General features: G+C 39.4%; 1 protein-coding gene across 1 annotated transcript; it reads right to left on the reverse strand.

The window, feature by feature from the left end:
- Nucleotides 1-1348: 1348 nt before the first annotated feature.
- LOC147796608 (uncharacterized) lies at nucleotides 1349-23349 on the reverse strand. The gene is made up of 3 exons (XM_087146852.1): nucleotides 22251-23349; nucleotides 2146-2332; nucleotides 1349-1509 (listed from the first exon to the last, which is right to left on the reverse strand). The coding sequence occupies exons 1-3, from the start codon at nucleotides 22839-22841 to the stop codon at nucleotides 1349-1351; spliced, it is 939 nt and encodes a 312-aa protein (XP_087002978.1). The 5' UTR covers nucleotides 22842-23349.
- Between the last annotated feature and the right edge of the window lie 1620 nt (nucleotides 23350-24969).

The following is a 24969-nucleotide window of genomic DNA, read 5'->3' on the forward strand; positions in this document are numbered from 1 at the left end:
GCTCGCGTCATGTGCAAGAATCTAAGTGTCGTGTGTAAAAAGGTAAAATACAGAATAAGAAGTCTCGTGTACAAAGTGTAGAGCCGGGTGTGTGAAAGTGCTTACCCGGTCATCTGTGGCGAATGATTGACAGTTACAAAGTCCACGGTTTCTGAACATTAGCATTTCAGGGAACCTTACCACGCCCAACCACGCAGCCACGTGGAGGGAAATTTTGACATGCCAAAACTGAGCAGAGAAAACACAAGGATAAAGGAGTGAAGGAACACGCAATCATGACAGAGTACAGCATGAATAACTTAATACAAAATTAGCGTCTCTGCTACATGTCCATAATGCATAGCCGAGCTAAATAAGAGATCCTGAGAAATGCAAGGACCAAGAACGAGTAAAACTAGGGGGCGCTAGAATTCCAAGATTCGCGGGGGTGCAACAATATTCTATATCAGAGAGTCCCGAGAGCCATGAAATTCAGGAATTGGAGAAATATGGCACTGAATCTCTGGCCCGGATATTTGGGCTTCAAATTCTGACCGATTTGGGTGCAGTCGGGTCCGAAAGTGGCACTTTTTAGCCGTTGTGTAGAGGGATGGTTAATCAAAATGGCTACTTTTCTGGGTAGGTACATTTTCTTCATTTTAGGGATGGTCTGCTTCTGGTGAAAATTTCTCAAAAATTCATTGGTCAACCCCGAAAAAGGGGACATGTCGATCATCATTTTTCTGTGCAGCCTGAACACCTGTGAGAGTTGTATTTTTAAAATAATTGTGAAGTGTGGGGATTTATCAATGCTGTCTATGGCTCGATAGATTCCTTTGCATGTACATGTAAAGACTCACGGCTCAATATCCCTCAAAGGTTCTGTTGCTCAAAAGATCAACAGAGGGCGCTATTCACTTTATCTGGACTAAGCCAATGCAATCCAGCTTCCTTTCAGCACAAGCTGTGACCGGATTACAGAATGACGGCATTCAAGGTTCCTGCACCTAAAGGACAATTAAATTCAATGACTTTTCCACGACCAATTTATGAAAAATCCATGACCCAATAATGCAATTTCTTGGACTATTCACACTTTAAAATTTGCGGATACAATCACGCATTTTATGCACTTATTTCTGATGATAGAAATGACACACAGTGTTCAAAAAATTATATGACTCTTCCATGACTTTAGTCATTTTTACACAATTCCATGACTTTTCCAGGCCTGGAAAACCAAAATAAATTTCCATGACTGTTTCATGACTTTTTCAGGCGCGGGAAACCTGGCATTTGAAATAGCACTGACAAAATTCTACAGAAGTGAAAGGACTCTATACACCTGTAGTTGTCATTTTAATTAGTGTCAAGCCTTATTGCTTTGGGTTTTGTCCAAATTCAATGTTGCTGTTGAAGGGATGTACCTCAAGGGTTCCTTGTAGGTTGTGAAGATGGACTGCAGTAAATTACAGTAGCCTCGCTCTGAAGAAATGATTTCATTCAAAACAGCCAATCGCTTGACAGCATCTAGCAGCAAAAAAAGCAAACATTCTCTACAGATTACCCAACACAATATGACAGATACATGTAGGTCAAACTGAGTCAAACTAATTCAGATCAAGACTCTCAGTCCCAAAAATTTAATACACAAAATATGCGAACCAAATCAAAGTGACAGTAACTATTTAAACAACCACCATCTTGGTGTAAAAAAATTAATGATATTTATGATTAATTGATCCAACAGAAAGGAAAAATTATCTTCTGACTTTCCAGCTGGACATCTTGTTACCATCTGAACCAAGTCTGAAAAATAAAAGAAAGCTTCCTACTACCTAACTACATGTATCACCCAATCTGCACTATTTTATGTAGGGCTGAGTAAAAACAATAGTTTCCTCTTCTGTTCTTTCTTAAAATACATGTACTTGTAGTTTTTACCACAACATTTTTTTCCTGAGTTGGATTGATTTGATTTTCTAGACACTCCTGTAACACCTTTGTGTCCAACTTAAAGAGCTTCCAGCCATTTTAGGCTTGAAACTTCCACTGCATACACATGTTGTATAAGACAAATGAAAAGTTAAAAAAACATGACAATTTAACCAAAAAGGAAACTAGTGTATCTTTTTATTGAGCCGAATTCCCTCGTTTTTTCCCGACCTTCCTCTGTTTCCTCCATGCAGTGTGATTCAATGATAATCTCCTGTCTAGCCAGGGAGGACACCCTGGCATCGTCGCGGATGATACCCAAGGTGGACGCCCTCCGGAGCCTGTGTCTTGGTATCTGATGCTCCATGGTGATGTCAGCGACTAGGTCTTTGATCTTCATGCCAGGCTGGCCAGTCAACTGCAGTAACACAGAGATCAAGAATTACAATGTACACGTAGTTCCCAAGTATAAATTTTTCCCTGGACCTCACGTAGTTCCCAAGTATAAATTTTTCCCTGGACCTCACTCTCTTGATCAGCTTTCCAAGTTCAGGACAAAAGTACAGATGAGGCCTTAGATTATTTTGTCTATGAGGCCTTAGATTATTTTTGCAGTTATTTTCCAAACTTCATGGTGAAATCTTTAGGAAATTTAATTGGTATTGTTCACCATTTACAATATCTTTCTGCATCCAGAAAAAGTGAAATAACATGAAATACAAAACTGTAGAGTTTTATGAGTAAAAACAAAAATAGTGGAACAAGATTGTGAACAAAGTTCCTCTTAATCAGGAAAGATTTTAAAGAAGTTTTTCAGAAGTCCACACTTTTATGTCCTATTTTTGTGCATTATTGGTGAAACCTGTGCACTTCTACTTTAAATTTATGGCAAGACTTAAAAACAATTTGAAGTGAATTTTTTGGTCGAAGTAAACATAACTGACATTTGGGCAAGGAAAACTCCAACATATTGGCTTTAATGAGTGATTTATTGCTAGCCAGGGGGTAAGAACCAGTAGCTTCCGATCCTCTTTATGCATCAAACATAAATAAGGATTTTTTTTGTTGGGTTGTTACGACCACGGTCAACATTTGTGAAGGGTCGGCACCATGGTGCAACACAGGCCGAACCCTGGGGGTTGCAGTGTTCCCTAATCTGGTTACCCATGAGGAACTGGAGAGTGCTTGAGGTTTGCTTCTGTTTGCTTTTTGGAAGGAGCAGGTTCTAACCGACAGGTTTAGGGACAATACTTTTTAGATAACAGGCATGAGTTTGGTTGTGGGGAACTGAGCAAGTGGGGAAGCTGGGCATGGGAGGAGCAGAGGTACCATACGTAAAGGAAGAATTCAAATCATCCAATACAAATGGTGGCATCATGTCCAGCTTTTTTTTTTGAAATCTTGATTCAAATGTTCCAATTTCCTAAAGAAAACGTGAATCGAAACAAAGACAAATTAAATAAAAATAATAAAAGATAAAAGGAGGGGCAATGCCCCAAAACAAAGCAAAACAGAATTACTCGCACGATCATACAGGTACATGCACCTGTTGTACACCTGGTCCTCTCTAAGAGGAAAGATACGGTGGGGACAGTATACAGGGCACTCGTACATATATGTGGTTCTCTGCAGTGGACTATTTATCCACCACAAACACCAGCCAAGGATGCATGAACAATCGAACAATGGTGACCAGGTTGTGTACATTAGTTTCAGTCTGCAATCAGTCAAGGTCCACAAATTAGTCACTTGATGTAGGAAGGGGGGTACTGATGCCAGTACAAATGGCATCTGTATGATGATGTAAGCCACCCTTGCCAGTGCATACCAGTACAGGTAGGGCAGTCCTGTGTACTAAAGAGGACAACTAGATGCAGGTTATGGGAACCTTGTCACAGGGGACTATAGCCTGGTCTACATGAGGTTATATCGTCGCTGGACAACTGTTGTATGTGCTGGTACACGCACATCTACCGGTACCATGTTTTGGGATTAGGGTTACCGTAGGAAGAGAAATACCGGTAGTCAAGGGAACCCATCAACAAAAATCCAAGTTCAAAGAGTGTTCACAGCAACAGAAAGACTGAGTATTTTCATTGCATTTCCTTAACTACACGAAAAAGCAATGTCCGACACGCAGAACATACAGTACATCTGAGCGAGTTATTGGGCATTAACAGATTTGGGACTTCATTCTTGATCACAGACTGTACATGTAGCTAATTCCTCTGTGCACAGAACTAGTCAGTCTAATGGTTCTTGGTCTTTTTATACAGCCCAGAGCTCCCAGTACCAATAACCCATGAAGACCATTTTTACTATTTTTTTAGCAAGCCATAGTGAGTTGGACATACCTACAAACTATGAACACAGGCACCCAAGGCACGAAACATCACCACGTCAACTTCTTAATCCAGTCAACAGATCATCTCAGACCCCCAGGGAAGTACTATACACTACCAGATGCTGTCATTTCAGCCAAGAAAGATTGAATTCAGACATTTATAACCAGGGTCTCTGCCCTCACACACACTCAAGATCATTCACTCAACACAGCAGTGGGATTATGCAATCGGTCACAAGAGGTTTACCTAAGATGCACCCAAACCTCAACTTCCCACGGGGTTGCAAACTCGCATGGAACTTTAAATTTCTAGTTACTAGTACGTACACAGTAGTAGTCGATGGCAATCTTGGATAGATTGACTTACCTTTCTTTGACGAGTTCTGTGCCAACATCGCATAGATCTTACCCGTCTAAACCCCACTCTTGCCATATCCTGCATCCTCTTCCTTAGCAATGCCTCCAGAAGAAAGTCAAACTAACCACAAAACCCGGGTTTTCCTTTCCATGTTGTCAAAATAAAAACCAACAAACTCTTTCAGCAGGTCCACATCAAAAACCTTTCCCAAAGTGTACCCCAAAGAAAGTCAGATGGCTGCAATACTAGTGGCTGACAGCGCGTAGTGGGCGACACATGCTGTGACATGTGAATCCTGACTGCTCGACTGAGAGTAACTCTGATTATGTCTGTTTTAGTCTACTGATTAGGCTTCAATCCCCAAAAGGGGAAGCAGTCATAAAGTCAAGAATTAGGCATTCCATCTCAATTATTTGGAGTCACTGGGGCAAGAAGATTTGACGTGATCAAAGGGCTCCGCTTATCCTGATACAGAAACCCCAAATAAATGTTGAGTCAAATCCAAAGAAATCAGTGTTGTCTAGATCAGGCTAGTGTCCTCAACTGAGATTGGCTTACTTGAAGACCGGGCATTTTCAACTTCTCAGATGGCTAATTGCTTTTGAAGTTAAAAGAATTCTCCCCCCCCCCAAAAAAAAGCTAGCAATTGCCAATTTGCTACGGGTACACAGTTGAATTGTCAAGATCTATAAGGTTTCTCAGTTGCTGGCATTTGAGGATAATTGAAATTTTGGAAAGTAGTGTACGCTTGGCATGTTGGCGAGGTTATGTCCAAACAAATGCACATGTGCCTGCTGGGGAGTGTAACATTTCACTACAGCAAAGATGGTGTAAGGCTTATCGGTGTTTGTGCAGTGAAAACTTAGCCTCAGAGAATCGTTTTCAACTGATTTCTCTCAATGATGCATGTACATGTATACCAGTAGGATCCTCTTCAGTACAGAAGGGTTTCTGATGGGCAATGGGGATATTCATCACCTTAACTTTGTGCTGAGAGGAGTCAAATACTGACCGGTCTTCCACAGTAGTTGAGAAAAGGTAGTAAAACTTCCCAAGTGTCTTATCAAGATCTGATATTATGCTTAATTGCTTTCCCAAGGTCTCTTCAGCAGAGGAGCTGGTGCAATCAACAGTCACTGAATAAAAGCCTGATCAAGTCAGATTATTCACACTTATCAACTGACAAGCCAATAACTAAATAAAGGCCACAGTTTCAGGGATTTCCAGCAGGCTTTAAAACATTCTTGTGTCATGAACTGAATGCTTGTAAAACATCAAATAGAAGCACAGATAAACTACTCATCAGTGGCTTCATCATCTCTACAGATATATACCAAATGCTTGGGACATGTGCGACCCACTCAAGGAGAACGTGACATACATGTACATTTGCCCCATGCCTTTCAATGATATGTCCCACTCGAAGTCGAGAGGGTGGATTTTCAATTGTAGTTTTGTGGTCAGAAATAACATCACTGCATTTGATCCCTACAATTTCAGGTTTTATTGAAAAGAACATGCTGGTTCTCAGGGAAACCTAATAATGACTCAACCATACGACCATTTTCTCAGTTGTATCAAGTTGAATACCATAGAACTACCAGTATTTTAATATGAAAAAAGTGACAAAATAGGCTACTAAGCTCTGCCACCGATCAAATGGAAACTTTGACTGCGGCTTAATATCCAGCCAGAGCTGGACACATACTGCCATGACGGTTTCACCAGTACAACACCTCTTGCTGTTACTACATTGTCAGAAGTTTTCCTTGAATGACTTTTTTGTGCATGATTAAACTCTTCTGAAATGTATGAAATCTGCTTGAAATCTTTCTGGAGTTAAGTGGGATAAAGTGCACTTTTGACCAAGCTTTTCAAGACAGGTGAGGGCACTGTTGGTGTGATGTAAAGCCAGGCAGACACTGTTTAACTGGTTTAAATGTTTTCATGCACAATTCAGTTTTGTTCACCAGAACTTTTTTACCCCAATCTTAAATGTAGCAACAACTTTGACATTCATTTTATTGCTTAAATTGGTGTTTGCTGAAGGAATAATAAATATTTGGGTATCACAAATTTCGTTTTCTTGGTGGACTCATTCTTTTATGGATGTCTGAAACAATCATTAAAAGTGTCTGCTGTCTGAGTTCCAATTGCCGGACCACATCATTGGACCTAAACTATTTAAATTAAAATTAATGTTAAAACTTTTAACGTCAACTGAAAAATTCTTCAAGCTGTGTAAGAAGAGCCAAAAAATTGAGACAGTAATGCCAACACAATTATTCCCTATCAATTGCCCCGGAGGCTAAAAGTATGATCGATACCGGTCTACTGTAATGGAAATTTGGGGTGCGCTTTACACTCGCAAAAGTTTTCCCAGCGCACATGCCGAGAATTCTCATTTACTAGCATGAACTCAGGTTTATAACAGCATGAACTCAGGTTTTCTGGCAGGTCGAACCAGGATTCTGAGGATCTCTTATCAGCTACTGTTGTGGCCCTCAGGGGATTTACAAGTTTGGCACAAAACCGCTGATGGTTTTGACCTTGGCTTGACCGGGTGGCAAGTGGGCTTTGCCTATAGTTTTCTTAAAACACGTCCAGTTTCATACTAGCACTCAAAACTAGTGTAGCATTCCATTTTGACCAATTAGAAAACCACATTTTCCCCCTTTGATCCATCAAATTGGTGCTCAATTGCCAGAGTTACATTAAAACTTTGAGTTGTGGAGTCGTTTGTGTGGGCCACAACTTACTCAGCTGGCATGCATGAAAACAACCTTGCAAGTGCATGAATAACACTATGCCATATGGAAGAAGGTGTTTCACGCGATATATCATAAAATGAAACTGAATTACATGTACCGGTATGCGAAAAAAGTGATGCTTAATTGCCTGTGTTCATACTCTGACTTAAATCGTTCACAAATCCTCAACGAATCTCATAGGTAATTGATCACGAAGTTAAAGTTGGACTACATGTATATTTTCTTGCGAACATACAGTGTAGATGGTGCTGACATTGCCAAATACATTGGGTACGTGAAGGATGAAAGTACATACAGGAACTTCATTGTCGAAATTCTGCCCCTTATTGGGAGAGCAGATCAAAGGGTACACTAAACTTCGCCGTCAGAGTTCTGCTCCATAATTGAGAAGGCAGATAAAGGTACATGTATGCACTAAATTTTGCAGTCAGAACGCTTCTTCATTGAACAAAATGATCTCTACAGATATTACTCCAAAATACCGCTATCTTTCAGACAATCGTATCGATGTTTTGTCTATTCATGGAGGAAGAAAAACATTCCTCCATGGTCTATTTCATACACATTAAATGCCTTTGTGAGTTTTCACAAGTTGTTGGACACAAACGATACTAAGAAACTTTGGTAGCTTATTTTACATGTACATGTAGCTCTATAAAGCAATACTGTTTTTATTTTATTTATTATTTGAGCTGCTGTGTAATCACCCACGGACACCTTGTAAAGTCCACAAACAAAGCAATCAATTTTGTTTTAAAAGGCCTACGTTTTATTTTGATTTTCATTCCCGCTGACATGCATTATCAATCTTCAAGTCTGCAGCCACTTATCTGTCGGTTCAACATAACCCCTTTTGACCAAATTTGCTCACATAATGATCATCGGGAGGGAATACTTTAACTCATCAGTAGACGATACTTCCCGTCTGTTGGGTCCCAGACTTTACAAGCGCCCCTAATGCCATACATTATGAGGAACCAGGGTCAGGGTGATTGGTCCTGGGTTAAGGGAAAGTGTTTTTTAAAAGTTGGTACTCAGATCAGTTGACCTTTCAGATTTGAAAATGGATGAATATTTTTTTAATTTGTAAAAGTCTGGTAATTTGTTCTTTAAAATCTGTGCACCAGCTTATAAAAATGGCCTCCATTAGTTTGCCTTCTAGCTTTTTGTGTCTTTTGTTTTCAAATCATTCCATTCAATCAATATGTACTTTTCTATGAGAAGACACTACACTTCAAACTCAACGGAAGATTCCTTTGAATAATGCTTTAATTAAAGCCACGATTATCATATTTTTCTGGTCAAGTTTCCCCAGCAAGATACATAAAAATATATTGCTTTCAGACCAGTACCGAGTACACATACTCAATGTACTGTGCATTGCTCTGGAGTAAATGCATGTACCTGTACATGTAAACCCAACTATAGTGCACACACACCATGCACAATGTTGACTGGGAGGATCGCTAATATTAGACAGTCCACATGTTGGTGGCACATGGTAGTTGTGGAAAAGTAGATCTGGCAGAAGGTTGGACTGGCCACCCCAGGTGTGTTGATGGATGGCGTCATTGATAGTACTGGTACATATAGCTAAGGACACCTTCCCTGGGGTAAAGATTAACAATGGAATCCTGGTTGCAGAGAGGGCCAGATTTTTAAAAGAGAAATTTGCCTCATGAGAAGTTCTTATTTTGACTCAAAAAAAATGGGCACTTTTGCGGTCACAATCTGCCTTTAGACACATTTGGCCATTTCCGAATTGACATTCGGTACCAGTAAGGGAACCCAGCAACTGATATCCAGGGGCCGGGTGGTATTAGACATAACTATTAAAGAGATAGATGGTACCTAGTGACAAACACGGTGAAGGAAAATTTACGAATTTCGGAAAAATATCCTACATTCTTTATTTACAAATTATCAAAACTTACGGAAACATGCATAATTTTTCACTCTGTTTCGGTAAAACTTATCCCAAGGCCATAATTCATTGATTACCTGGGAGAATATTGCCAATTGGGATCTCAGTGGCAACGTAAAATTCAAAGTTTCCAATACCGCGATAACAGAGTTTCCGTTATAATATAGGAACTGAGTATATAATGTAACTGTTACAGAAAATTACTGGAGGTCAACACGTCCTCTAGCATGAACTGATTAACCTAGCTTTCCTGAGTCCTCCAACAGTTGAAGGATTGAGGACTCTTAGGGTTGATTGTTGCTCCCTGTATCAAATCTTCTCCTGTATTGTTCCTCCCCTCCCTTGTGAGATGTAATTTTCAAGAAAAATCTTTTTTCTTCAAGATCACTTCTCATTTCTGGTTAACACCTCATCTTTGCTTCAGGGCCTAATGATCTCGACTCAAGTCAATCTACACCTATTTAGAACATGTTTTAGAATCAGTCAGCAGACATGGTCCTATGTCTTTTAAACACTGGTACTAGTACATGTACATACATTGTACAGTACCTACATGTGGCACTAATTAATCACTGTCCCTAGCACTAGATGGACAGGGGAGGGTCTATTTTTAGCTGGATCTTATAATCCTACTGGAGCCTGGATGCATGTTATTTTTCCTTCATCGCCTTTCACTCCAAGGACCAAGCACATCTTACAGCCAGCCAAGTGAAAAACAACCTCCTGGGCTTTCTTGTTTTTATTGATTTGCGAAGGGCACTGACCTGGAGGTGGGCAGAAACATCCCCTTATTGGTTGAAAAGAGCCATGTGGGTTGGATATCTTTAATTTGTTGATACCAGTATATACTGGTACAGGGTAGGCCCGCTACACGTATGTGACATGTTCTTCATAAAATGGACCAAAATGCCACTCCGCATGTCAAAACTTCTAAAAGAGTGACTTTGATCATGTAAAATACAAATTAGCACCTTCAAATGTATAAAAATGATTATTTGGGGATAATTTAGGCATACTTTGTACATTTTGTGGACATTTGGTTGGCTACCAGTGCAAATCAAATGGAGTTTAATTCATTTAAAGTTTTACGTCAAAGTGTTTACATCAGAGGACTTGATTTTAAAACTTCTCTCAACAAGAAGGAGAATTCAGATATTTTTCAACAGATGTATTTTAAAGCACATAAGAAATCAAGTAAGTTTATATTTTAAAAAATATAAGCCATGAAAAAAAGAGTACAAAATTGACAGGAAATGATGAGAAACGTTTGGCTCTCTTCATTCTCTTACTGTTTGTAACCGCTCTCACTATACCAGCATATATGCCGTCTAATACATTACCTTTCAACCACCGAAAATTATCTTTAAGTTTGGCTGCATCAAAAATGTACAATGAGTACAGTATGTTTGTTGCAAAAGTCATATTTGACAGAATTTTGATGACATTCGAGAATCTTGACAAAAAAATGCATGACGTTCAAGAATGCCGAAAATGCTTTATGTAGTGCTTGAAAATTCCATGCACAACGTTCATTTCGCCATTTATTTTGGAGATATCCCAGCAAAAAAATTACATTAAAATTATTAACTCTGCGTATTAGATTTTCATCATGAATCCTATTTTATGTCTCGGACGTCATTTTCTTTCAAATGTCATTCAGTATGACCAATTTTCTCTCGAAAAACCTTGGTCTGAAGAGAAATATCCTGGAACGTTGCCATTCTAATGGAGGGGCTCATGAATATCGAATGAAAAAGAAGGTGCCCTATCTGTGTTGATGTCAAAGGTCAAACAGGCAACGATGTAGCGAAACGTTTCCCTAACGTTACCACGAGATAATGACGGGAACCGTAAAATTGCCACAAGGGGTATTTTGGACTGCAGTTTTCAGAAACGTACTTGAAGGAAATGTGATTGGTCCAGTCGTAAAATGATGGTGGTTTGGGGGTGCTTTTTTGCACTCTTTTTTAAAGCTTGCATTGTACACCATTTTGGATTATACTAGCTTTTTTTGGCAGTAGTGACAAAATCGAATGACGCTCGCGACTCCCGATTAATTGTGAGAGTTATTTTTAATTTCACAATTATGGTTTTAATATGTGTAAATATTATCACCTTTCACCACATATACCGGTAAATCTGTGTAAAATAACCGTTGGGATTATCAATCTTTGGTAAATTTTATTGGCCTGGACTTCAACAGGTTGTTCACGTCTGTCAAAAATGCCGACGTTCAAGACTTTGATTAACTAAACTCCAATTAAGTTGAAAGATGGACACAGTCATCACTGTTCCAAATATCAGCCATGACTTCCCTCATTACATCAGACATTGGGAATTAATTAACTGCTGCTCTCTTTCGGAAAAATGAACCCCCTAAGTTGAACATTATTTACGGTCCACATTATTAGGAAACCTGCCATGTGTATATTGGTAGCGAAGCGACTGTGACAATTGTGAACCAGAGAAGGAGCCAACCAAAGGAGCCTCCATTGCTAAGAAAACAGTGCCCCCCTTGGTCCAGCTCGGGGCCCATACGCTGCACTACTGCTTGGCAGAACTCATACATACCTGTACATGTAATTTAAAAATCCTGTAATTAGAAATCAAATAATTCAATTTTTTAATGTGCAGCATAGCAATAGCACAATGTTTAGTGAACTCTAGCCCTCTAGCTCGACAGGGTATGCCATGATATTATCATTCTTGGCAGTGGCATGACACTGTACTGTTCCACTAAAGTTTGATGTTTAAGGCAAGTTCTGCTACTGTCTTGCTACTGCTGCACTAATTTTAATTAACTTGAAGTTCGGCACGGCAGTACTGTAGCATGGTGTCTACATGGTTTTAACCGGTATACATATGTACCGGTATGGCAAAATGATGAAACAAAAGTAGGGAGGCTTTGTTACTGGTAAATGATTACCACATGAGATGATGGCATGTACATGTACAGTACATGTACCTGCACATGTACTGTACATGAAGTACTGTGTACTGTACCCGTACATGTACAGTGTACCATACATGTACGTACATGTACATGTAGGCCTACATGTACATGTGCATGTACATGTATGTAGGTACCGGTTCATGTACATGTGTACATCAGTGTACCGGTACCAGTGCATACTTGAAACTACTGTACACAGTGGTTTAAGACAATACTTCAATTACGTCACAAAGGTTTGAAAATTACTTGGCATGTCAGTCCAGGATTATCCCTTTTGTGTCCCACACAGAATAGGAGGCCTTACTGCCACCACTTCCATAGGCATATGTCCTAATGGGACAGCATTTGAATTCGCTACTGACTCCATAAAATTTAACAACATGCATGCCACTCTATAAATAGAGTGTAGCATAGAGCATGTAGCTCATTGACCTGACACACTTTTGGATTAGTGTCACGGCAATTTTTGGACACATGAACATTACTGCAAAAGTTTCTGTGGTGCACCTGTGGCATAGGAATTATGCAACATTACAGACTATCCATTCTGTACATGTACTAGTACCTAACATGCACCTGTATATGTAGTTCCAGTTAACTTGGTCACCTTCCAAGGCTTCGTATCCACACAGTGTCTGTCAAGTGATTTCTTTCTTATCCATACTTTATTATACATGTATGTTGATCAGCGTTACATGGAACCACTTTTAGGAGCACCTACTGGCAGATGTATAGGTACATATGGCTGCATTGCATTTTAAAAATTGGTTAAACAATCCAAGTCCATCTCTGTGAGCTCTACCATTTAGCACTTGGTAATTAAACAGAGACAAAATTGTGGTTGTTTACATGTAAATTAAGAGGTTAAAATTGAAAAAAGAAGATAAAAAGATCCATTTTATCCCAGTATATTAACCCCACAGAGCCACAAACATGTTTGTCACTGGAGTGTGTTAATTCCAAATTACGGGATTTCAGGGAGCAGCACAATGGGACAGGCGCAACGGAACAAAGAAGAGATCAACCCTGGATGCAAAAGGCTGTTTGGAGAATTGATCAATGAGGGACAGGGCACAAAGCTGGGAGGGATCAATGCCAGGCCAATGAGAGGTCTGAATAGGGGGGCACAATGGGAGTCCGTAACAGGTGAAATATAAAGTATGGAGGGGGGTCAGAACTTTGGTACATAATAATGACCCCAATGTTTTCCCCCAAATACGGTCTCCCTTCTGGTTTTGTTAAATGATTGTAACTGCTATCTTCCTGTTGAGTAACTCTGTCCAAATTCTTGAAATTGCTGGCACAAAAGTATGTAAGCACTGTCCAGACAAATCAACCAGTGAAAACATTCACAGCTTTATTTTCTGAGATCTAACCCTCATAAGAAGTTGTAAGGTATACTACATGTACATGTACAACGTACCTACATGTTAGCATTCTTAGTGTAGTCAACAATATTACATTTATGTCTATGTGAAATTTGTTACACAAACATTCAAAGAATCCAAGGCCTACATGTACTTTTGCAAAGGCCTTAAGACTCTGCTCAGCAGAGCAAATCCCATTCTGTATGGACAATATGGTGGTTGGTTACAGGGCTTAAAATACAGATAATAAAAGGGGAGGGGGTTAAAACCTAACCTACCGAAAAAAAGCTTCAAGCTGTCATTATTGACAATTGCAAGCATTGTTAGATAAAATACCATGCACAAATTCTGCACCCACTTAACCTAGAGACAAGGATGAGGAGATTTACATGTACATGTACGGTAATTGAAATGTTAGATTTCCTATTCCCTTTGCGGAAAAAGGAGCTTGAATTAACGAGAGAATGTCTGCATGCATAGAAATGCTGGCCTTGAAAATGAACAGTTTGCAAAGCTTGAAGAATTGAAGTTGTGCTTCCTTTATTCCAAAACTTACATGTAAGTACTGAGACGAACACCAGAAGGAGATTGCACATGCACCCAGTTGTACTGTCATCCCAATGCCATCACCAACAAAAGTTTTGCTGCTTGAATGGGAAAGAGGACATACCAGTAGCTCCTAAAATCACGGTCTTTAAAACTGCATGAAAAGTTTCCCAGGTTTACAGGGTAAATGTAGCCTGATACATTGTATGGTACAGTATGTCCACGGTCCTTCCACAGAAAAAAAAAATGTACTGGTACTGTCAACACAAGTTTCTGGAGACATTGTTTTAATCAGTATACAATTCATTTTTACAAACAGGTACATGTATGAAAAGACATGTACATGTATGCATTTACATGTACATGTACCGTTACCAGGGTTTCCCCTGCCTATTCAAATGTGAGGTGTCGGTAGTGGTACGATAAACTTGTACATGTACTTTCCCACTGAATCAAACACCTCTCTGGGAAAACATGGCTTTCTCAAAATGCAAAAGAATTACAAAATCTTAATCAAAACATCTAAGACATAGGTGTAGATGATAAACCAATGCTGTAACATTTTCATCAAACTTTTTCCTCAAGAGAGACTGCTACTTCTCTCTTCTCTATTATCATACCCACCTAAATTTACATGTGAAAAGAATGCAGTACGTGTTTGTGTATACGTGTGTAAAACTTAGAAACTACTAGTACAATAGAAAAAAAGACAGATAAATCAATCAAAAAACAATTCCAGATGTGGAAGTCAATCATGACTGTAGGAGCCTGCACTTTAGTCAGAAAAAAGCAGGATCAGATTATTTTTGAAATTTTGTAAAATTAGATTGACCCCCTTAATACTCCTTTTTGAAACCCGGGAGAAAACTTCCAAAATTAACCACATTTTCTACAAAAATATACATGTATAGTACACATGCAACAAGGTGCCCCAGGAGAAAATCAGCTGAAATTGTTATTCCACCACTGAGGGGGAAAACTTGCCAGCGTCAGGCAAACGTAAAGGGAATCTACTTTGAAAAATGGCCGACCTTTGACATCACCCAAATAAATCTGACAGTAGTACTGGCACTTGATTGATGGTTGGTAATCCTTTTTTGTTTCACCCAACTGCTCCTTAACATTCAGGGTTTTACTGCTGTACTGGACACAATTACCCTAGATTTTAAAAAACTTTAAGTGCAACATATTGTTTTTTAGCTTTCATATATGGCATATCATAATAATACACATTTCATTCTGCGCTTTATGATCTCTACAAGACGTGCCCACTACCCCCTTTTCTCTCTCTATCTCTCTCTCCAATTCTCTTTCCTCAGTGCTCCGTCTATCCCCTTTTCTACATGTATGAGTATTCCTTTTCCTCCATCATCTTCCTGTAGAGCATACTGTGTATATGCTTTTGATGTACCGTAATACTTTTTAAAATCTTTCACCATTCGGCCCTTGGTCACAAAGATAATAAACCTTACTGCTACCACTACTATTTGGGATAGCATTCTACACAATTTTGGTACATGTTGGAAATTCACTTCACAGTGTCACTGTATTCGTTGAAGGGTTATCCTTTGCCAAAGAAGGGGTTGTTACAGGTGCTCAAGTGAACTTTTCTTTTCTTTTCAAATATTAAATGTATGTACATGTAAGCTGTACATGTTCCATACAGGGTACATGTACCTCCATGCAACAAAATTGAGTTCTAACCTCTAACTCAATTATGACTATCTGTACCATGGTATAACAGACTTGTCTCACGCTCTCTTTAACTATTTCATTTGCATCAGTACAATCCTCTTTTCTTATATTAAAAAAAAGCTTTACTATTACCATGGATCTTCCTTGAAATTGTGTACAAGATAAATGACATCCAATCTGGAGCGTAGGTACATGTACGGTATGTTAACGATCCACTTGGAACAACTACTCTATATGTACATGTAACTGCTTTTAACAAACATGTAAAAATTGCCTCTCAAACTGTACATGGCAGAACCAACATTTTTCCTTCCAATATTTACTCAGTGCTAAACAAAATATACATGTATGTATGCACTGGTAGTCAGGATATTCCTTTAATGAATCGACAACTAGAAAGGTTTAGGAAATAACTCAACAGGGAACACATGTACATGTATGTGTATGAAGCATCTCGAAGTTTGAAGCATTAAACATGTGTTACAGGGGTATGATGAGTACCATTGTCAGGGTGTGTAAAATCATTGTGAAACCTAACCCGAATCTTCTTTAGTCAGCTCAGGTGCCAATACAGACAAAACATTCTCAAGATACATTTACACACAAAATGTTTGCTGAACAAGTTAAAGACTCAGAGAGGGGTTCCAAATATGGTGGGTCCACAATTCAACAGACCTCTAAGGAGGGGGGGTGAATAGCGGGATGTGGACATTTCCTCTCTCTGGAAAAATAGCACTTGTCTGAACAATAGCCCAACACAAAAGCAAGACAATGAGGTTGATAATCAACAGGTGCACAATTCATTTTTGCTGGGGGCTCGGAATGTGGACAGGTGTGGTAGTCTTGATTTTTCCCTTGGGTAAGTTTATTTTGTTTTGAAATGGTACTGGCTGGATTAACTGATTGCAGTTTTGCCTTATTCAGGAAGGAACATTGCCAGTAGTGAAGTCGAGACGACTGCCAGTGGCATAGTAGGGATGATTGCCAGTAGCGTAATCGGGATGATGTCATTTTTCTTACAGCCAGCAGCAGATTTTTCTTTTCATTAGTAGGTGCCTCAGAAGCCAGGTTCACAGTTTATCGAAACACTGAGGGACACATCCCATCTATAGGCCCATACAGGATTCTGGGTGCCAAAAACACAGTGATCATGCTTTGACAATTGATTTGAAACTTGTGAGTTCAGATTACGAAGAACATACATTTACAGTGTTGGACACTGGTGAAAGTGTACAGTACATTCCAAATAAATGTGCCTCAGTCACTAGGGAAAGATCTACACTACTCCTCCGAAATTCAGTGGGCCCTACAGTGTACATGTACAGTGCCAAAATATGTTTGACAAGTGTAGCCCTGTGGGGTGGGGCACACCTCCCCCCCAAAAAATAAGGCCAAACAAAAAAAATAGCTGTGTTTCTGGTTACCCAACCCAACCTAGAAAAACATGTGAAACCTACATGTACATCTTTTTACTTGACAAATCAATAAAATATAAAACTTATGGTGCCTTACCCTGAGCCTAATTGTCCAGGTACATTGCATTGTTTTAATTTTGATTGCATGAGATGGACGGCTCTTGCGTGTCTGAATTTTACTACTCAAGCATGGTGCTGATATGTAGTATTGATGTGCACATGTACAGAATTAATCCGAAGCTGAGTTACATGTGGTACAAATACATGTGCCCTCTCCCAAACAAAAAATGCAGACCATCATCCGACCCTAATTTTTGGGGCTATGAACATTTACAGTAAAAAAGTATTTTAGCCAACCAACCTCCCTAAATTATTTGTCAGTGTAATAAGAAACACAGTTCTAATTTTTTGTTTCGCCTAAAGAAAATTACCATCCCAGTCCCCCAACTGGAAATTTGGCTAATGCAGAAAATTAACTGTACAAAGGAGCAGTGAAGCTGGAACATAAACTTACATGTACATGTACTTTGAGTCATCTGCATTAAATGTAATTTGAAACAGCTACCGGTACATGGACATCACCATGAAGCACATGCTACTATTGGTGGAAATTCACTTTACTACATGTACCGGTACATGTATGTCTGACAATACAGAAAATGGTTTTCTAAATCCTCATTGATGAAAACCTGGACAAGCCACGGCTAAGTTACAGGTACACCACTAGTGAAAACTTGGGGATGGAGGAAAGAAAATACAATACTACATTAATTCCTTACCTTTAATGGGCAGCCATGATAGAAAAACAGCCTTAAAAGTAACTGGTATTCCGGAGATAATTGCATGTACATGTAGAGAGGTATCAACGTATACGCCGCAGGTACTAAAAAGAGCTCTGAAAAGTCTGAATTAGAGTGCTGATGGCACAGCTGCTGGTTGCTCCTATGGCTATGAGCTCAGATGACCCTGCTCCAAATTTTATAAAGACAACTCAGGACCATAGCAGGTTTGGGTGACCATATCCACTGGAGACATCCACACAATTCAAGGAAATTTGTTCTATTCTTGGCCCGTAAAATCCTTGGAGTGCACTCCCAGATGTGGTGGTTGGAAACAGTGAAACCACCTCTCACTGACAAAATGGCCCTCGCAGGACTGATTTAAAGAGTGTCCCAATTTCTCTGATGGTTGATGAACCCCTGAAGTCAGCAACTCAAGAAAATGAACTCAGAATTCTCAGTCCCCAGCAACTTTATTTCTTGGTACAGACACAAACTTTCTGAGTGTTGGAGCGTTTTGGTTACAACTGCGCAATCATTCCTGAAGGTAAAATCTTGGGAGTTTCCAGCTTGTCTGTTGCCCCAAATATGAAAAATCACTTCTGATGATTCAGTTTCGTTTTATTTGGGATCACTTTCAGGGGCTCCTTCGACAAGGTAATCTAAACACTGGCGTGTCAAAGTTGATGTCAACTATGACTGCCCAACAGGGACAATATCTATTCAGCAGATCATGTCAACTAAGGAATCTATTCAAACTAAAAAAAGCAAAAATAATAAACTTTTGGATTTTTTGTAGTGCACACATAATGGACAAAAAAGGCTTAACAACAGCCTCCAGATAATATAGGACATGTTGAATCATACACTGTAAGAAATTAAACACATTGTACAATGTACTACCCGGCCTGTACACATACAAAGATGTCATCTGGCATGACTCCTCATCATCTGAACAGAAATCACAACACATGCGTCATTCTGTTAAACTTTGTTCCTTCTGTTTCTGTGAGAACAATCTGGCAACAAAGGACAATAATACTTTTTCAAATGCCTTATATTCACTTTGAGTGCATGATTAAAAATGTTCTTTGGATTTAGCAGACACAGTAAGAACCTGTAGGCCTTTAGTTGCACTCTTACATGTACTGTACATGGACATTGCACGTACATGTACATGTACATGTTCATGTACATGTACATGTACATGTACATGAACATGTACATGTAGTCCACAGAGCAAGGAAAAGAAAAAACACTTTTACCTCATCCAGCTTCCCTAGATTATCTTACAAATGTTGTTACCAATGTAAATGCCAAAAAAGTAAAAAAAAAAAAAGAAAGGTGAAAACGAAGGAGTACGGTGCATGATGCAGCGGAAGGGTTCTGCGAGATGGTTGCAAAAATACACTGTACACACACAATGGCATGATTGTACAGGTATCACATTTGCCTTAAGAACTTGCCTCAGGCTCACAGGGCCATTAAATCCAACCTGTGTAGGTACAGTAAGTACATACATACATGTATGATACCAGGATGGAAACTATAAAGTTTGTCGGTGAACTTGGAAGGGGGGGGGATGGAACTACATGTACCGTACCATATGTGTCCTACAAATCCCTCGTTTTTCTTGAGAGTAAAGGTTGAATCGGTACCCCTCACCTCTTTGTTACACTGGGCTTTTGCCAAAGGGAATGGCAGTTTTGATAAGAGATTGGTTTTTCATGGGGCTTTGCTTATGAGGTATGGTGCAGCTACATGTACAATCACAATGAGTAGCTCAGCTGAAAATTTTGTTCAGATGACATACTGGTAAAGAATTGGGCATGCATTTTTTTGTACATGTACTTTGAGTGAGGTGTACATGTGTAGGTGCAGATGCCAGTAAGAACAGATTCAGAAAATGCGAATAAGCAATGCATACGTACACTCATAATTTGCACATATACTGTACACATATGTACTTTTTCAGAATACAGAATCTAGGAGAAATTTACAAATCTCTATTAATTCCTGTACAAAACAGCATTGAGTCCTTTCTACATGTACATGTGCGTACCTCCATGTGCAAACGTCGCTGCAGCAAAAGTTATGATTGATGCTCTTAAATTTGTTAGACCCATTTAGCCCCAATTTGCAAAATCCAAATCTATTATCAAGCAGCAATGTGCGGGTATGTACAATGAAAAATTAGAGCAGAACTCACAAGTCCCGCACAAGTTCTTTTCAGGTTCTGATCTTTGTACATGTACCATACTACATACCGGTATACAGTACAAGTCCTATATTAAACCTCTGAAGTAGGAACAAGTCAAAACTATTTGTTCCATGTTATAACTCAACAACTTCAACTCAGCCCCTGTGTACATAATGGTTAACCTTAATTGGGTTATCACCAGCTTATCAGTCAAGTTGGCCAAGGGTTTTATTTCAAAGTCTCCTGACAGACTGTCTGGACCCTCATTTGGTGTTTACCAAGAAAGGACTCTGATTCAAGGTGGCCTTTTGATAATATATTTTTTGGTATTGTTTGGATTGTTGACACTGCCAATGGAATGCGAGGTTACTTTTGAGTTTACTTTCCAGTGTTTCTTTTCTAAATGTTCTGCTGACTACATGTAAGGGAAGATGTTTTGTCAATTTAAAAACAATGTTTTCTAGATAAACGCAAAGTGTTCAGTAAAACTAAAAGGCACTGTATTCTCAGGGAGTGGTATTTGAAAGAACTCTAATCCTTGACTGGATGTCCTCCGATGTACTTTGTTCAAACTTTCAGTGTACTACATTGTAATTGAATTTTTTTCCTTGAATTTAATTTTCTTCCAAAGTTGCACACGTACAAAAACACCGTACATGAAGCAATGGTCTTCAAAGTAACCAGTGCAGCAGTAAACAGAAGCCACGGCTCTGTGCAGGATATTAAAGTGGATCTTGCTCCTTTCTCATTAACTATTAATGAAATGGGGCAAGATCCTAGGGTGTTTGTAGCTTATCCATTTCAAGTCTAATTCCCAAGGTACAGAGTGATGGGTCAGAGAAAAAAAGGAAAATCAATGAAGGAGTGAAAAAGAAAAACGGCTTTGTATTTGATAGGCAACTGGAACTGCAGAGAACAAATGGTTACCTAACCTTCACCTCAAAGTGAAACTGGGGGATCAATGTGGAGCAAAGAGAACGTTCATAATCTTCTCATTAGTTTGGCACTGACAGAGAAGCCAATTTTAGCCATGGTGACTGAATTTTTAAGATGTAGGCTACTTGGGGAGATGCCTACAACTTGATGGAAAGAAAGAATGGGCTGGAAGCTATGTGTATATGCATGTATGTACATGTATATGGTATTCAACTCTTTTTCCTTAATTCTTAAGTACGGTAGGATTAAAACTATTGTAGTTGAACAAATATATGAGTCTGCTTCCTGTTTAAGAAGCACATTGCACTGGAATAAAACCCTTAATTTCTGGTATTCATTTATTAACATTTTAAAGGACATGCTGCAGATATAGTAAATGTGAAACAACTACACTACATGTGTAAATTCTTCTAACTTCTTTTTAGAGTATGGAAACCTCCATGTAAAGTGCAGCTTTGTGATCCATCCGAACACCATGTTTTTTTTTCTATAAAATGGTTTTAAATTTTCTCAGTGCTAATAATGGCAAAGATAGAACTGATTTTTAAGGGAAGCTACTCTGTATGTCGTAGATTGTGTAATAAGCCCCCCTCCCAGTAGTTTTGCTTCTGATTGTACCGTACATCATGTACATGTAAATCTGAAAAACTGGGTAGGTGCACAGTACCAGGTATAAATGTGCATACATGTAGAAAACAACAAATTGGGGGGGGGTGGCTTTTGGTATTTAAAAAAACTCTTATAAAATTTCACCTAATAGGTAAAAAATAACATAGAAGAGTACTTAAGTAAGTCCAACAAACCTTTTAGCACCACATTCAAACTAAAATTAAGAGGTTTTGTGTGGCTCTCATTTGCTGGTCAGTGCTTTTTTGTAGGAACATTCACAAAATTTCACATTTTCCAAAAATATTCTCCCCCTAAAAAAAAATTGACAGTTGTGCCATCAAAATACATGTAGGTTAGCACAGGAAACAGGGAGCAACACTTTTTGGGCCCAAAGTATCAGTTTTTAAGTTTATTGTTGTTGAAGGTATAGGCTACTTACAGTTACACGATTTCCATTTGGAAGCCATGTGAAGACCTGAATTCCTGGATTCAAACCTGGGTCCCATCTGGTCTGAACAGCTCCAAACTGCACATTCTTGCTACAGAGCTGTCCCCTCCCAACTGGGGGTGAGTTACTGTAGATCTCCACATCTCCTGAGTCAAAGCTCTCCACAGAGCTCCAGATGTCCCTTCCGTCCTCCTCATCTTCGAAAAATGTGAAATCGCTGGCCAGGAGATTTTGACTCTGTGCCACAGAGGCACGGCGGGTCCTGACGTTAGACTTAGAGGAAGAAGTAGTTTCTGGAATGGTCTTCAAGACGGGAGTTGCTTTGTAGCTTGACAGAGTTGCTGCGGAATCGGAGTACGACCGAAGGCGACTTTGTGGCTGTTGTTCCACATTGTTCTCACTGTGGGGAGGTGTCCCTGGATCGTGTGTAGCTTCGGCCTGCACTACTGCCTTGATGTATGCTTGGAAATCTGGGGAGCATTCCTCAGCATCTGTCCGTCCTGGGTGTGCGAAACTTGCTGATCGCTTTCGCATGCCTTGGAATAAACCTTTCTTTTTAGCTACAGTTCTTGAGGCCATCATTCATTGATAGCATTCCCAGAGAAGGAAGCAAGCATGGCATCTTATATCAGCTGAGCTCAGAAGTGCGTCGTATTTCTTAGCAGAAGGAAGTTAACAATCTCTGAGCCGGACTAAAACCCGGGTAAACGAGCCACTCATCTGCACTACGCCAACTACAGTGTATATGCTATGTGTACGAGTACAGTGTAGGCTTGCCTGAGTTACAACTTAAAATGGTATGCCCGGAGCCTGAGGCTGGCTTATGTCGAAGTGCCTATGTACACATCAGTAATTTTTTATTTAGAACTCCTGGAAATTAAAATACACTGAACTACTTCAGCTTTACTGTAAATAATCTACTTACTAGCATATTCACTTAGTCTTTTTTTAAACGTAACACTCAAAGTTACGACTGATGGATACGCAGCGTGTGCAAACGTGCAAATCCTGCACTGGCACAAATTCCGCGCGGCGCGGCGTGCCAAATGTGCTCCGAAATCGAATCTTGTTATTTTTCCTCCCTTCACTGGTTTCAATCGATATACTTGACACATTCCGGCCCACATTAGCGCATTAGAAGTTGCCCGGGTGCCACGGAGAATATCGAGGGCGCTATTTTAAAGTTCGGAGGAGCGTGTTGCATGGTTGCACTCCACTGATTTGTTGCGCTCACGTGGCCAAAGAAAACAGTGTAAAATCAGACAAAAATGTAGCGCCGCCTGTTGACTCTTGGGAAGAGGTTGGCCTCCATTTTGTCACTGGAAATTCAAGACAAGAAGTTCACTTTCGTTTCAATTTATAGTTGTAGACATGCAATGTTTTTTTATTCGCCTTTCCCCGAAGATACCCCCAAGATAGTAGTAAAACTGTACGCTCAGCTCTGAATGTAGCCACCCGCCTTTATCCAAAATAGGCCAGCAGGTTTGGGCTTTTTGTGAAAGAAATACCCCGAACTGGAAACTCTACCATTCCCAAATTCGAGATTTATAGAAATATCTCTATGATCTCTCCTGATTAAGGTGGTCTTGTTGTAAAAACCCTGTAGGGATCACATAATATTAATGAGCTCGCGCAGAAATCCAACAGTTTGGTGGAAATGTGCACTCCCTAAACTTTACTGATTTTTCTCTAAATCTCTAAATATGGAAACACCACTGGATACGGAAACATAGAACTATGCTCTTTCGAAAGACAGAAAATGGACCAGTCTGGACTTATTTAAGGCTTTTAAAAGTCGGATACATGACACATCTGCGTAAAAAAGACTGGAACCAACTAAACTGAGAATACAAAATGGAAACGTAAAAACAGCGAGCTTGGCTGAAGCAAACTCTCACCTTCATTCTGAGATGTTTTCTCAACCTCTTTGAATTATTTGACAATCATTCGCGGATATATCTCTTTGAAATTCTCTTTTGAGGTAAGGAAATTAAAATAGGATTAGTGGATATGAAAACGTATGCCATTTGGATAAAAAGCTCAAACTTCTTTCGAGAACATACCTTTAACTACAGCAAATATGGATATGAAACTTAAAACATTGGATAGAGGATAGGAATATGTGAACTTTCCGATGATGCAAAGAATACCTGATTTTGAAGATTCCAGTATTTTTATTATTGGATATAATGGAGCAACCAAGCAGGGGAGGTTTGCCAGCAAGGTGTGGATATGGCAGTACTGCAACGAAATCAGACGCAGTAGTTTAAAAAGTTGAACTTCTTTCGAGAGAATCTCTTTAACTACAGCAAATATGAATATGAAGATCACATCTTTGGATAGAGAATCATGTGAACTGTAAAGATGCAAAGATTGCCGGAATTGGACCATTTTCAGGTCTTTTATGCCAGGATATATGGAGGATCCAAGCAGAAGAAGTATGTAGCTAAGGTGTGGACACGGAAGTACTGCGGCGAAATTGGAAGACGTAGGGTAAAAACTTCAAACTTCTAACAACAGCAAATATGGATATGAAACTTACATCATTGGATAGAGGAACATGGGAATTTCCCGATGATGCAAAAATTGCTGCATTTGCACAGTTTCAGGTTTCTTATGATTTGATATTTGGAACAATCTAGCACGGGAAGTTTGCTAGCAAGGTTAAGATTTGGAGAACTGCCAGGGTTTTGAAGTAGTAGGGTTAGAG

This window comes from Acanthaster planci, linkage group LG15 (genome assembly GCF_054643075.1).
Source record: "Acanthaster planci isolate LZ-2023a linkage group LG15, COTS_SCS, whole genome shotgun sequence".
Lineage (NCBI taxonomy): Eukaryota > Metazoa > Echinodermata > Asteroidea > Valvatida > Acanthasteridae > Acanthaster > Acanthaster planci.

Excerpts from the sequence above, each read along its gene's own strand:
- LOC147796608 (XM_087146852.1), bottom strand. The coding sequence starts at position 22,841 with ATGATGGCCTCAAGAACTGTAGCTAAAAAGAAAGGTTTATTCCAAGGC. Across the intron at positions 2,333-22,250 it reads CAAATGGAAATCGTGTAACT|TTGACTGGCCAGCCTGGCAT; the intron begins GTAAGTAGCCTA and ends GTGTTACTGCAG. Across the intron at positions 1,510-2,145 it reads CATGGAGGAAACAGAGGAAG|ATGCTGTCAAGCGATTGGCT; the intron begins GTCGGGAAAAAA and ends TTTTGCTGCTAG.